Below are 15,620 nucleotides of genomic sequence, written 5' to 3'. Positions count from 1 at the left end.
CCAAAAAGTTCACAGGATTCACTGAATTAAACCCCCCTTCCCCCCTGAAACTTTATAGATTTTCTCTCACAATAAATGTTGAATTTACACACAAGCACTTCATTTGGTACATTTGACTTATATTGTGAATGTGTTATGTTTGAAGTTTGCAGTGGTGTAGGATCCGTAGCAGTGAGCGTTGGGAAAACCTCTTCAGTGCCCCCTTGTGTCCGTTCATGTCTGCATCGTTTGCCCGTTTTCTTTCAACATAAGGTTTATGGTTTTGATTGGGACGCGAGTTCAAATCCTGCTCGCTCCGGCCTTCCTATGGAGTTTGCATGTTTTACCCGAGGCCTTCCTGTGTGGAGTTCGCATGTTCTTCCCGAGCCCACGTTTTCTCTCCGGACACTCCGGGTTCCTCCCACACTCCAAAGAAAGCATGCATCGCAGGTGGATTGGACATATTTGTGTGCTCTGCAACTGAATGACAACAAGTTCAGTGTATCCCCCGATGACAGCATGGATAGACACTAGCAAGTCTGCGACCCTTTTGAGGCTAAGCGGCTCTAGAAAATGGGTTTTGTCACCATCTTGTGGCAAATATAGGCAATTACATCATAACCATTTTGAGTGCATCATTAATTTCCCTATTGCAAGGACGAATGATGGGAACAGCAATGACCTGACAGATGCCTTCTAACATTACAGTACTTTATTCATGCATCACTGAACATAGTTTTTTTTTTTTTTTACAACATATTAGGATTCACTGACACCATCGATGTCCATTGGTTTAAGGAACAACAAAACAGTGCATCATGCTGAAAATTAACACAGCAAAATCATTATTTTAAAACAAATATTTGAGGTCAACATTTACAATTTGTCAAAGGTGTCTTCTGACATCTTTTGGATAAAATGTGCTCTAGGTATGTCATGATAAAAACCATTAACACATTACCACACATATTCAGTTGGTCAACAGCTCCTTGTAACCTGACAATCTCATAGGCACAGAATGCGCACAAGTATTCACATCTTCCGGGTACTTTTCTCTGGAATTCATCATTTGGAATGAAAGCTAACACAGCTTTACATGTATCCTTACAAAAACAAGCACATTAATACCATACAATATATGGATTATAATTGACGTTATACATTGAGGAATGATTGACAACCCTGTAACTTTGAATGTTTGGAAAAAAAAGGCATACATTTTGCTTCATGGTAAATAGATGGACCAGCAGTAGATATGTAGCGTCTTCATCTTTGCATTTCAGCTTTCAGTTGGAGCAATTGTTACGTTACTTAATATTGAGGCTTAACACCTGCATGTAAGGTGCAAGACAATATTAAAGGCGATAACAAAAAATTAGTTGCTACCCTACCAGGTTTCAACTTTGTTGACAGCCTTCATCTCAATTTCCTTCATGCATCTTTTGTGTCATCATCCTGTTTACGCTCAGTCATCCGGGCACAGCGCGGACATGTTGTTGAGTTGTCGTAGTAACAATCCCTAAAGAAGGAAAATTCCCATTTACAATTAAATATATTGATGGTGCTGTTGGACAAATATTGAGAGGTGTATAGTAGCAGGTAAAGAATTTCCTCAATTTAAGAACATACATGTTCTCATTCATAATCGACAAACCTGTGGAAGACAGCCGAGCAGTCATGGCAAACCGAGGTGTGACTGTCAAAAGGAAAGAGGATGTCTCCCTCCTTACACAGCTCACACACAAAGCCTTTGGCCTGGCAACGCTGCGTGTAAACAAAAAGAAAATATTACTGGACGCTTCAGAATTGCTTTATACAGTACATTCACCAGACTTTTTATTAAAGGTAAAGCAGCAATATATTGAATTTACGTGAGCACAACAAATGCATCAAAAGTGCTCTAACAGTATCAAACACAATTGAGAATTATTAACTTTATTAAGGCAGTATTTTTGCTACGTCATTGGATTTTTCAGATGCAACTAATATTAGTGCGGAACAAAAGCGAGACAAAAGACAGGTAATAGTTCTAGCAGAAAGTGTTATTTGTAATTTTTAAAATCTCTCACATCACAGTCCAGCTTGATGTGTTTTGCGAAAGTGGTGTGGACTTCAGTGAGGGAGCAGCTGAGTCGCCCACTGGAGATGTCAATCAAATCCTGGAGCGAGTACATGTCATCGTTCTCCACAAAGTGCTGACGGTCCTGAAGCTAGAACCAAGATACAAAGCAAATCCAGTTAGTTTGTTTGCTTGTTTCTTTGTTTGGATCGATGGGAGATCGACGGGCAGGCAGACAGACAGACAGACAGACAGACACTTTATTTCTCCGTGTACAAGTCGAGGTTTTTTCCTTATTTTCATCTTGGGGGGTCAACTAATACACACATAACTCAAAACCAGATCAATTTTCCCCACATATCTGTGTTTGAATAACAGTAATTTGAATGAGAGATAAGTACTATCTTGTCACATGTTACAAGGATTAAATGATTATGATTATGATTCAATCTAATTCGGTATAGTATGCACCCATTTTAGCGCGTTTGCACTTCGAATGTGGAATAAGTAATATCTTGTCACATGTTTACAAGGCTAAAAATAATTATATATACATCTAATTCGATATAGTATGCATCCGTTTTAGCGCATTTGCACTTTTGTCAAGCGCCGCTTTATTGCCTCTTTGTTGTTAACCACGAGGCTGTGTGGATAATTTTTCTGGCGGACTTTGACCATATATGAAATGTAAGTGATGGCGGTTCAAGACAAAAATGGGAGAGCAGTGACATGGAATGCATGGACGTCAGCAGCCGGGGGAAGAAACACAGCAAAGAGTAACCAATCCATGCTCTGATCTGGCCACAGTCGTCACAGGTAAAGAAGGCTTCAGCAAAGCATTTCTGGAAACCTTCATTTCAAACAAATTAGACGAGTCTGAAGATGACTACCCAGGAAGAGTAACGAGCATGATTCGAGAGATGACAAAAGGAACACGTCCGAGATAACCATACATTGAAATGGGACGAGCTATTTGTCATGTCAGATAGTGATGATGACTTTGAGGGATTTTTGACAAATTCATACTCAGCTGTGTCAAAATAAATTATGTATTGAAACTTCAAGTCATTTTATTGTTGCAACATTAGTTTCAGCATTTGCATTTTTGTGCGTACACTACCTCACACTTGTCTCGTTTCCGCCCCACAATGTCCCTCACATAACCGCAACAGTATGTTATTCCATATACAGTGAAGAAATGCGTCAAACAGTACTGTAATTTTGTCATTTTAATAACACACACCAAGTGTTTTATTGGACAGCCCTGACATGTGTAACCACTAAAGTCAGGGGTAGACGTATACTTTTGTAAAATACACCCAAATTGAAGTAAAAAAAAAAAATGGGAGGGGGGGGGCAACTTAATAATGAGGTCGACTTGTACTAGGAGAAATACAGTAGATAGCTTTAGACTTATTTGTGTATGTTAAATTTTATTTTCCAATTATAGTAAATCAACTAAGGAGCAGCAATGACAAAAATGCTAAAGAGTATTTCAATGAAGAATTTTCATAATTAGAAACTAGCAAGTGAGGACCATTTGGGATCGACGTTTGAATAAGGTATTTTCCCCACTAGATGCTGCTGCTGCACAAGATGCGCTAATATATGACAAGAGGTAGAAATGGATGTGGAAATTGCACATGCCAACCTGGAGTAAAAGTCGCGCCTCCATGGCCTCCTTGCAGGTAATAAAATAGGGTTTCATCAGTAGAATATCTTGACGAAGTTTCTGTAAACACACAAACAAAAAGAAGGTCAAAGGTCGCGACACCATGACCACCTTGCAGGTACAGGTAACAAAATAAAAATATATATGGTTTTAAAAGTAGAATATCTTGACAAATTTTCTGTGAACACAGAAAAAAATATACATCGTATAGGTCACTAAAAGAGAAAATAGCTATCATCATAGGTTTCCCCAAATATATGTGGGCGGACAGAGGTTCAATTGGAATGTCTGACAGCAAAATTATATGAACATTTATTTAGAACACAAATTGAGTTCTCTACATCAATTAGTGTATTGAGGTTGGGCATTGACGCAGTAGCTAAATGTGAATTCAGATATTATTTTAGAAAACAATGACCCTAATTTACATCCTCGTAGGGCACAAAGCACTGCTTGCAAACTTACTCTGATCTCAACCAGTTCCTCTACAAAGTTAAAAAGCAGCGGGTTGATTTCTTTCAGCTTCAGCACAGGCCGTGACATCATCAGGGCCAGGTAGCGCAGTGAGGATCGACAAACCTGCATCAATAACAAATTCATGAATGGGGAGCATGAAAAACACTGCACACCACACACACGGAGTGAATTTGCAAATTATACACACATAAAAACACGCATTCATAGAGGGCCAAAACACATCATGCGACTCTTGCCTTTCACCTTTCTTTTTAACCTTGGATGCACTTTTGTAATCTGGCAAAAGCATCACATGAGGCTGTGTAATCCGTTTAAAATTATAAATCCAAAGTCACCACTAACAGCCGCACTGTTGGCAACGCAAGAAAATGAGATGATTCCTTTATTATGCCTCTTTTGGTGTTCTTTGGTGCTTTGAGGGTACCTTGCGCGGTTCAAACTCCCAGTTGTGGATGACTCGTGCCGGGATGATGGCTGTGTCATTCCAGTGACATGCACTGCAAAAATACTGGCCCGTGTAGTCACATTGTCTGGCTTCACTTGGCACGCCCCCTAAAAGATTAACATCATACATTAAGGTGGATTTTGTAAGCACAGTGGTTGATTCCACCATTTGAATATTATGGCTTCATTTGAACTATTTAATGAATTTTCAATGTGATTTCTTTTTTTTTTTTTTTTTGGGGGGGGGGGGGGGGACACTCAAATATAAATTAAGGATTTTTATAGTGATGTGGTTCTGTATTAAAAAGCAACTCAGAATGACACAGAATTCAGCCTTGTCAAGTCTAAGCTAAAAGCAAGTCAGATATTTTCTATTAGATTAGATGAGTTGTTTTCTTTCATGTCAAGTAGTTGGTATCTCTTTCGAGAACACTTTTAAAGTAACTAATTTGTGCCAGATTACTTTTTGTTTTTGCTTGGAGTTTTTTTTTCTTTCAATAAGCTGTATAGGATACGAGTCATATTTAAGGAGGGAAAAAGTAGTTAGGCACATTTTTACATCAGAAAAAACATCACTTGACCAAAGGGTATGTAGACTTTTCAGTGTACTCTGCCTACTGTCCACAGACAGCTCTCGATAGGCATTAGCTAGCCCACGATAGATGGAATAAAGTTGGGTACTTGGAGAACTTAGTATTTTCTAGCTGGAGCTATTTTTCTGAACCACTGAATAAATGTCTTGGTTCGGCATGGTCTACAAAAAATCAGTTGAAATTTGTTGTGACGGCATACATTTTGAATCAGATCTGAGAATTGTTTTCTGTGTTCTGCGGAAAAAGTTCACTGCGCCTTTGTACTCACTCAGTGAAATCGGTGAACGACATTCTGCACATCGATAGTCCTGGCGGTCCAATCCGATCTCGGGGCAGATGCTGAGCTCGTACTCCGACTGATGGCTGACTTTTGACCTCACGCAGGGCTTCGTGATCAGGTTCATACATTTACTATGGCAGCGATAATAGCAACCTGAAAGAGACAGAGACCGATACAAAATGAGAATTTGACACCTAAATAGAAAAAAACCCATAAAAATGCAGTTGGAGGTGTACCTAATGAAGGGACTGGCATATTTCAAGGCCTCGTGCCGCTCACCTGTGCATGTGTACCATGTCTGGATGAGGCCCCAGATGATGGTGCTACATTTGTCACAGGTATGTTTGACACTCTTGCTCTTTTCCTTGGAGAATCGGTGCTCTAGAACCATTCTGAGATTTGGCTCATCCTCATCAGGATCCTGTACAAGACAAATCGCAAAGAACAATGAACAAACTAATGTTTTTTTTTTTCATCGTTCTTTGTGTAAGAGCAGTTTCATTGAGAGAACCAACCTTCAGCTCCTGCAATTTTAGCCGAAGATGGATGAGTTTCACCACCGTGTCCTTTTGCCTTTCGGAGTGTTCTGGCAGCTCCAAGATCAGCTTCTTGCACTCCTCTATGGCCAGTTTCAGTTGTTCTATGTCGGAGGCCACAAAGGAACCCTGTGGCCGAATAAAAGTGTGCATTTTTTTTTTTTTTTTTTTAGTAACCCGGAACTATTTTCAGTCAAGTGAAGAGATTATTACTTTTGTATGTGTATAAGCTTTGACATATATGCAATGTAACAATACAGGAAGGAGAACAAATTATGTCATACAGTATGTAGTTACACTCGGTCGCCTGCTAAAGGCTCACAGTTTTCACTCTTAAACTGGCAATGAATAATAAAATACAGACTATCACCCGATTCCTAACACTGTAATACTGACTAGTCTCTCAAGAAAAAACTGAACAATAGCCCAATTATAATTCAAAAAGGACAGACCAAATATTTGGGTCATTTTGACCAAACTTTCTGGGTTGTATTGCACAAAACACTCTCTAAATGGGTCTTTTTTTTTTCTTCTTTTAACAAGACAACCACAAAACAGTATTGTTGCACAGTCTTATATCTAAATGGCTTTAATAACACTGTCAAAAAATGATTGCAGGATGGTATGGATTCAGTCAGACCAAATCGAGAAAAGTCTCTTTTTATATTGAAATAATTTTAAGTGAAAAAGGATGCTGCTTTTATTCGATTTATTTATTCTTTATGTTTTTATGTACATATATCCCCAATTTTCAAGTGTTTGGCTAAAGAAGGGTGTAAAAATGGCTGGTAATTAAGGTAATTACCTAAAGCAATTGAATGTTTTAGTACTTAATTCATTTAGTGCCAGGTATTTTTAGTCTCCTCATTTAGGCAAAAACCTGAAAAAGTTTCGCGAAAAGTACAAATAAGTACCTGGAATTGAACGTCCAAACTTTTGGAAAGCAAAAATAAAAAATGCAGGCAAGTCATTAGTAAAATAACCAAGTTGCTTCCTCAAGGTAAGTATGGCAACACTGGTAATAAACGCAGCCCATTTAGATCATGCTCATATCAAACTCAATGTAATTATTATTATTTGAAGTTAACTTCAGAACAAATGTCAGCTTGAGTGAAGATATAGTTCTACAGTAAGTAAGCTTCCTTCAACTGTGTGTCATGTGACTACTTTATCCAGTGACAGTCATCTGACAGGAGTGAGCTTAAACTGTGGCTACTGCTAATGTAGTTCAACTATGTGAAGAGAATGGAGCAGAAGAAAGGTGTACACATGGCGAATACTCAAAACAACCATGGAAGTGTGAACCTTATATTCTCATTCATGTTGGTAGTATAGAAGCATTTTGACTAGCATGGATCACATTTTGAGAAATAGAACTTAATATTGACTTTAGTGTATCTTGCAGCCCTAGTTGTCTAGCAACAAAAATCACTAGACTGTCATAAAACGCAAATAAAAATTGCACTGCTTGCTTACCACAGGTCTTGAAAAGTGGTCCTCAGCAAGACCGAGATCCATGGTTCCATCTGAACTTTGGAATCTGGTCCCAGAAAACATTTCCTGCCTGGCTTCTGCAAAAAGAGAATGAAGAAAATGTGACTTTCACCCACATGACTGAAATGAATGCTCATGCAATGGCTCGCATCGTTAATATTCTTAAAGAAGCAGTAGAATGCATGACTATCACCGTGTCATCATAACTGTTGCTCATCATATTGTCTGAACTTTGATCTTTCATCTCTTTGTGTCTTTAGGAGAAGCATAGTTACAAGCTTTTATGCAACAGTTGACGTTTTCCTGCAATATCTACCATTTACTTAGGCTCCCGGACATGGTAAACGCTGAAAGAAGCTGAAACCAATTGGAGTGAGATAACATGTCCTCATTGTAACAACGGTTATCATCAACCGGTTGGTTGGAACCTAAGTGGATTCATTATGGACAGGTTGCGGAGAGGTAGGAATACAATACAGAAAGTCCTCGCATATAACTCACTGCTATAGTAGCATATATCCCATTCCTTTTCATTTATTTATTTATTTTAATATTTATGGTTGTTGTTGTACACGCATACTGTATTTACTGCAATTGTGACATTACTAACGTCTTAGTAAGTTTAAAATATACATATTTTCACAGGTAACCATTCAACAGTACATTTTCTATGCTGTTTTCCAAAAGAGTTTTAGAAGATGCTTCAGAATCTTATTTTAGCTTAAGTGGATGTGATATCAAAAGAAATTCAGACAACTAACCATGTTTCATGGAAATTACTGGTACTTCTTCCTCTCAACGTCTCCTAGCTTTAAAACAAACAAAAAACAGCAATGATCATGATAACCTAATCTGAAAGTATAAATATTAGAGCTGTCCAATTTAATAGATTAATTGACAATCGATTATCAAGTAAGTAGTCATTTAAAATGATCAAAATCGTCATATTTCAGTCTCTCAACAGAAATGATTCTGATTTGTTTCATTGGAAATGCCATGAATCCTCTCCAAATCCCGCAAACCGTGACGTGTGATGAGGGCCATGACTGATAAGGCACGGTCTCCTTTGCAATCACCTATCAGTTATAAAACTATGAAGCTAAAAGAGGAGATTTGCCAATATTTACTTTTCAACAAATCTGACCTGACTGCGTGTCAGTGCCTCCCCCGAAGAACACCACAATTTGTTGCTACGTTGTTTTTTTTTTTTTTTTAAAGAACAAGAATGGACACTATAGTGTAAAATATGAGTATAATAAGAATGTAAATGAATAAACCACTTCTATAGACACACAAAGGCACCTACCCTTAGAATGACAAGACCAAGTGACTTCCTTTAGTATAAGTAATAAAATTGTTCTGGGGTGCTTTCTTAAATAAACGCACAGGAGGAGACTGATTGGCGCACTGTATTTCCACATGGCACGTCATCTCTTTTAAAGTACATGATACAGGTCTTCAAAGGACATTGAATAAAAACTATATAGTGGGACATGACCAGTGCAGCTTGCAAAAGCTCAGCGGATGTCTTCGTCAAATCGGTTGCAATTTGCCTTCTAATGTCATTTTAATTTGTTCCCATTTCTCCCAATACTTGCACGGGTTTTTCATTTGCCCTGGCTAAAAAAAAAAAAAAAGACAGCCTTTTCATTGCCTGAAATAAAATGATACACATCTAAAATGGGTAATACACTTATTATAAACGACAGCAACGCGATGTTTTCCCCAAAGCAAATCTTGCTGAACTATCATCATAAATAATGAGTGTGCATACTTTCTAGCAAAACAACAAAATGCTGAGGCAGTTTCCCTCTTGCATTCTCATCGCTGTCTGCATGTAATCACGTCAGCACTTTCATCTGTCTCCTCTGTGAATTTCCTTTTCTGTTTTAGCAAAAACTAATGTACAGAGGATGCAGTCCAGAAAGGGTTTGAACATCCATTGCAATTCATAAACAGTCCTATTTTTTTTTTCTTTTTTTTCCCATCTATGTTTGTACCATAATATGAGTTTTAGGGCCATATGGCTTAACCTGCTGTTGTCATTCATTATTGTCAATTCCATTTTATTCCAATTTCACATTGCATAGGTAAGTCCTTATCCCCCCCCCACCCCCCCGTTTTTTTTTCCCTGCCCCAGTATTTTAACTTAGTGTGAAAGACAGAAAATGAAGGTTTTATGAACCGGAAAGATTGAGCCTGGAGCAGATTTTATGACATTCAAGGTTGAATACAAAGGTTAAAACTGTTTTCACTGGCTTGCAGTCATTAATTTAAGACACAGCAATTGCACGACATTATCTTTTCTAAACTAAATTCCAATTAACTTTTATTTATTCAGAACTTTAAAACAGCCATTGCTGCATATGTAACGCTGTACATGGAGTGAAATAAATTTGATTTAAATTGGATATTTAAGTAAAGCATGTGTCTAAAACTTAACTGAAGATATTTTTTTAACATATCTAATGTTGACGCCTGCAATTAGTGGGGTACAAGTACCAGGCCAGCCCATGAATAGTGAAATTTCCCATATGACTGACGCCTATTAAAATGCAGTGAGGAAGTAAATGCTATTTTATTCATCATACATTTTTAATTGAATCAACCAATTAACAAAAAACAATGGCTATTTGACCCTAGAAGTGTACACACCGTTCCTCAGTCATTACTTATTTTTTTCCCTATATTCCCATTTTAACTATCGTCTTGGTTGGTAAATTTACTAGCAACTCAATAATTTTCACCTTTATTATGATTTCTCCCAAAGTACATTGGATAAACTAAGAGCGACTATTAAATGAACCACCAGCAAACCCTGATCAATTTTACCCTGCTGTGGAGGCGTCTTGCCCCTTAGTGGACCATCCTCTTCTTCTCCACGATCGAAGGGATTGAGGCGGGTTTGGCGGAATTGTGCCAGTCTCTCACCATACTCCATTTCGTCACCTACATCTAAGTAAGACATAACATACCATATTGAGATCAAATCATTTAATAAGTCGGTCTGGGTGATATGGCCAAAAAATGTGATTTTCTTCATTCATTCTGGGTTATTACAATTTTAATGCAGTTGAATTTATACACCTAACAAATGTTTATTTTATTTATTTAAAACAAATAAATGATCTGGAAAATATTTAAACAATAATTTAAATCAGCCTTAACACAAACTTATACATAGCTTATACAAAAAAAATACCTGGTTGTATCTTGTGCAGAACTTGCTCTAATACTACAGTTAACTCCAAACTTGCCTTGAAAGTCACCATGCAGCCTGCCACTTTTACAAAAACCTTGCTTTTACGATATAGCAAATTTTCAAGTCTTTGTTTTTTAACATGACAAATTAAACGAAGTAATTGGATTTTTTTGCCTTGCCCTAATCGGCAGAAACCGGTTTAAAAATAAATCCACTAGTCCAAACAAAAAATCTTAAAATCTGATTGCTTTATAAACCAGGAATTTCTGAGTTTGCAGTCCTCTTATATCAAAACTTTGAGGTATGTTCATTTTATGTGATCATCCTACGTGCATTTGAATGATCGTAAAAATGTCAGTCACTTCTTCTATAGACAGTGGTGCTTTACGTATGGCAAAACCACAACGTATCACTTTATCATCCAAAAGTGCAGAGGTGCATGATAACGTTCAACTTTATCAGCTCATTACCTCACATCATCTGTGATTTTCTGTTCCAGGCTGTCACTAGAATCAAATCCAATTGATTAGCTTTGGAATGCGCTGGAATGGAAGCACTGCATCGTTGCAAATAAGGTTGATGTACCTGATTTTGCTACATTTGTGAATATATTAAAAATAGCTCTCAGTGATGCAATGCATAGCTAGCCAGTTGCAAAGGACGACTGCAATAATGAACACATTGTTAAATTAATGTCTCTTGACAGCCCCAATCAAAACTGTGCATTATCTTGCAAAGCCAATTTATAATACAATACTGCACTTATACTGCGTCTGTGAATAAATAAATGCAATTATCAAACGACAATTAGAATTAAAAGTTGGATACAGGAAATGTATTACTCAACACATTCTACATCAAGTGCAGTACAAAAGTCGTTGTTTTGCTCGCCTGAAAATCCGCGAACGTTTCGAGCTATTTGTTAGCATTTGAATTAAAGAAAGAGATCATCTTAACTCAGAAATAGCCCATCAACAACACTGCATGTCAACAAGCTAACGCTACATAGCTAACAGTCCTGTTTTGATACTGGACTGTTAGCTAATTAATGGTGAGGAAATGAGCTGCACATTAGTTAAGGTAGTCTTGATCTTACTTGTCATTGAGTCGGCTCTTCTTAATTGTTTTAATGTTCGACGCGTGTAGAGATTACTGAGTAATTGTGTTTCTGTCTTGTTTCTCTCTGTCAGCAAGGAATGGAAGAAATTGCTGAATTTGACCATTCAGAAGATTCATTTCCTGTTAATATTTTCAAAATAAAAAACAGTTTTCAACGTTTTTATATGACAAGATTAGCAAAAAAAGGAAGTAAATCGAATTTTTCAACACTTACGTTTTAATTTAAAATTTAAATTTTAGCACAATATGCCCTTAAATGTGCTATGCGTGCTGTTAAATGTAATGCCTCTACTTTATTTTTAAGGTAAACGCTTGTTCCGAGCTCCCATACCCTTCCACAACACAAGCTCAGCTTTTACCAGAGAAGAAAATCTTGTCTCTAAACCTACTACAGGGAACCACTATTGCTCAGTGTGCTGTTATATAATTTTAAAGCTTGCCATGACAAAGTGCAGTTTATTTTATAGGCTTGACCACAAATGTAATTTCTGTGGAAGCACTGAGAAAACCAATTAACTGTAAAAACAATTTTTCAAGTTCCAATGCAGTCACATCAGAAAAAGCAATACAGTAAACCCATCCTTATCACATTTAGGATATAGATGCCATAATAATAAAATGTACCCCAGCAGGTTATTTATTGAATGCCACTGCAACTATTTTTACCTTAACCAAAATGTTCTGAATTATAACTTTAATCTTATGTGACTAAGTGCATTTCTCACAGTTGCAGACTTGTTTATGAATGGATCAAATTTGCTGTTCCATTCAATCTGAGAAGCACAAAATCATCTTTGCTGTTGGATCAATTTGGAGGATGAGAAAATCAAACAAGGCCATCTTCCTGGAATGCAAGAAGGCAAGGATAGTCAGATCGTATACCGTCTTTAGTCAGGATGAAAGGCCATAGCCTACATATGCATAAAAGTTTTAGGGTGATTCCGAGGATGTGCTGCATGCAGATGTATGAAATATAATGACATTAACCACTCACATCCACAGTGTGCAGAATCTGGCTGCCAGTGCCTGGATTAAATCCACCAAAATCACTTTAGACAATCTGTATCAAAATGTATATTTAACCTCACATAATGTCTTGTCTGAATTCCATTACCAAACTAACAGGGATGTGAAAAATCCTCAAGCCCCACCATGAGAGATGATGCATTCGTATATGTTTTTAAGCATATGATTTAAAACTAAACAGTAATGTTTTAAATCCTGCATTGTTCGCTACTTTCAAAATATAAAAAACATTTTTATCTTACTCATATCACCCAGAGATTAAATAATTAAATGTTTCATCCTTAACAACATACCAATGTGAGGTATGACTATAGCGATGAGAATATTTAGCACCAAGATATGAATGTATACTTTTTTTTCATTTGTTGAATAAAAAGAGCATTATGTTCTCTCCAATGAAAAGATGCTCTGTTTAAAGTTATTGTATCTGCGTGTTACAAAACGTTTTGGCTCCAAAGCATGAGTCCAACTGCTGACACTATAGAACCATGCCTTTTCGCCACATTAATTTTCCCACAGACACAGAAACAGCAATTAAAGATCTCAGTCATGACCTGACCACATTGCTCTACAGCTTGATTGAATGAAACTTGTTTTAATTTGTGAAATAATCCATTAAAACACAGTTGTCTAAGAGATTTTAACAGTTGTTATGAACCAGTAAGGAAAATATGTACCATGAACTTCTGCATTAGCCTCTCAGTAGAGTGTCTGTGTTTTGGTGTACTGCTGTAATGTCATACAAGTGCCAGTGGCATTACAAGATGCTCATCATTATACGGAGAGAAGTTTCTCATACACCATAAGACACTAGAGTAATTTGCTCTTTGACCATGGTTGGAACGAAATTTACTTAAAACCATATTTTCCCATTGAAATGAATTAAAACGCAACGAAATAATTATGCCATTTGGACTTGTTTACCTATGTTATGCCAATGCTTCAAGCGATCTGCTTGCGATAGGAACATTGGCCCAACTTGGCTGCGACATAGGCGTGTGCTAGTCGGATTTTCCTTTCATCGTACGTTATCAATTGTGCTATTTCTGTAAACAGAGGCACAGTCTGGAAATATTCGTACTGGTCCATCTGTTTTGCTCAGAAAAACAGCACCCAAATCTGGAGTGTTACGTGCCCTGTGCTTGGCTGTCCAGTGTCCCTCAATCCACAGTCCATGCTTCTCCAAGGGTAGATGGTCTCCAGTTAACTGGTAATCTCGCATACGAACAAATGCCTTAGAAACTTAATGGATGGAGGTTGTCATGAATCCTCAATTAGTCACTTAGGTTCCAAAAAGGTACATTTGCTCTCCTGTGCTTATATAACATAATTTTTTAATAAGTATATCACACTTGTTCTTACATTAAAATACGTTTTTGTTTCCTACGTTATTTGTGTACACCCTCAAGGACTGAAGCCTGGAGGATGGACACGAATAACTCGTTTTCTGCATTGATAGCCCAAATCGCCTGGGCTTGAGTGAGTTTACTGTTTGGATAGCTTGACTGTGAATAATATTCTTTTCTGTGAACAGAGCTGCTTTGTGCAACTAAATGAACAAGGCATTGCTGCTCATCCGCCTAACATGTTACTCCAGGCTGAGTTGTCTTAGCATATTTAGGATATTATTTGTCCATCCATCATTTTATTGCAACCTTCGGGGTGGAACCCTCAAATGGCATAGTGGACATATCAGTAATTGGTTGCAGTGTTGACCCACTGTTGCAAACAACCACACATTCATTTGAATCCTTTTTATATCATATGATCAATACCAGTAAAAACCGCCCCATTGAATATTGTGTGTAGATATTTCAATGATATAGATATTTACTGATATGGTATTTGATTGATTGGCAGCTGTTATCATTAATATTGTAGTACTTATTGTTTCTTGGGAAAGCTCACTTGGATTTTTTTTTCAAACATTAATGCCAAAACCTCTTTTCTTCATGTGTTCCATATAAGGTTTCACGGTTGGGACAATGTTTTCTCATGATGCCTGATAACCTTTTTTCAATATCTTATCACAGCAATGTGTATTTTTTTTTTAATTGCTTATTTTTTATATATTTTTCTTTTTTTTCATTCAAACTGTGTAAAACATTTTTTCTGTCAAATAAAATGACTATTTACCCAGGAAGTTTGCATTTTTTTAATTACTAATCGAATCTAGTCATCATCGAGGCATATCTTACCATTTTTGTGAGAGCAGGACTTCAGTTTACAGTATTCATTTTTATTCTCCAAATAATAATCATATTACTTCCACTGGAATTTCCCCTCTTCCACTGCAGCTATTAACAACTAGTACAGCAACACGACTTGATCATGGGTTCAATTAAAAGCATTGCACTTCACTCGTGTGATATCAATGGTGCCTCTATCTGATGTGAGAGTACAAAATGTTCCAAACACTTATGTGAAAATGTTTACGCTTGGTACAGATGAGTAGTAAAAGCACCATTCTCATATTTTGTGCTTAGCAATAAAGACAAGTTGGGCTAGGGGAAAATTTAGTGGATTAAAAATGAAGGACATATACATTCTCAGGCTGATTGAAAGAGGAAATGCATATTTGGCAACACTTTTGTAATTAATGCATTGTGCCCATATCGCTGAGTGTGAGCCGATATATATGAAGGTTCTTCTCCACCCATCCTTTTCTACTAATTACCATGTTCAGGGTGCACATTACACATGCACAATACACAGCAGCTTGCATGTAATAAACAATTT

At 37.1% G+C, this 15,620-nt stretch overlaps 1 protein-coding gene and 1 long non-coding RNA gene across 5 annotated transcripts; one reads left to right on the top strand and one right to left on the bottom strand.

Annotated features, from left to right (window-relative positions):
- Window positions 1-679: 679 nt before the first annotated feature.
- def8 (differentially expressed in FDCP 8 homolog) lies at window positions 680-11,948 on the bottom strand. Of its 3 annotated transcripts, none has more exons than XM_088412322.1 (12): window positions 11,833-11,948; window positions 10,367-10,489; window positions 7,517-7,611; window positions 6,020-6,169; window positions 5,784-5,925; window positions 5,493-5,657; window positions 4,612-4,739; window positions 4,176-4,289; window positions 3,690-3,770; window positions 2,049-2,189; window positions 1,634-1,743; window positions 680-1,498 (listed from the first exon to the last, which is right to left on the bottom strand). In XM_088412322.1, exons 1-12 carry the CDS (start codon window positions 11,837-11,839, stop codon window positions 1,411-1,413), a joined length of 1,344 nt encoding a protein of 447 aa, XP_088268448.1. In that variant the 5' UTR covers window positions 11,840-11,948; the 3' UTR covers window positions 680-1,410. The 3 variants fall into 3 exon arrangements, with proteins under 3 accessions (XP_088268448.1, XP_088268452.1, XP_088268449.1); XM_088412326.1 differs by lacking the exon at window positions 11,833-11,948 and adding an exon at window positions 8,296-8,343; XM_088412323.1 differs by lacking the exons at window positions 10,367-10,489; window positions 11,833-11,948 and adding exons at window positions 8,296-8,343; window positions 8,841-8,956.
- On the top strand, window positions 7,376-15,024 carry LOC148424625 (uncharacterized). Of its 2 annotated transcripts, XR_015865293.1 has the most exons (3): window positions 7,376-7,996; window positions 11,236-11,311; window positions 12,583-15,024. It is a non-coding gene; the product is annotated as an uncharacterized LOC148424625 (long non-coding RNA). The 2 variants fall into 2 exon arrangements; XR_015865294.1 differs by lacking the exon at window positions 11,236-11,311.
- The last annotated feature ends 596 nt before the right edge of the window (window positions 15,025-15,620 follow it).

This window comes from Hippichthys cyanospilos, chromosome 4 (genome assembly GCF_059441005.1).
Source record: "Hippichthys cyanospilos isolate Australia breed blue-spotted pipefish chromosome 4, RoL_Hcya_1.0, whole genome shotgun sequence".
Lineage (NCBI taxonomy): Eukaryota > Metazoa > Chordata > Actinopteri > Syngnathiformes > Syngnathidae > Hippichthys > Hippichthys cyanospilos.
The sequence above is the reverse complement of the archived record's forward strand: the minus strand, read 5'-3'. Positions and strand labels throughout refer to the sequence as shown.

Coding starts and splice junctions, on each gene's coding strand:
- def8 (XM_088412322.1), bottom strand. Junction 4,740..5,492: donor TCGTTCACCGATTTCACTGA/GTGAGTACAAAG, acceptor TTAATCTTTTAG/GGGGCGTGCCAAGTGAAGCC. Junction 4,290..4,611: donor GGGAGTTTGAACCGCGCAAG/GTACCCTCAAAG, acceptor TTATTGATGCAG/GTTTGTCGATCCTCACTGCG.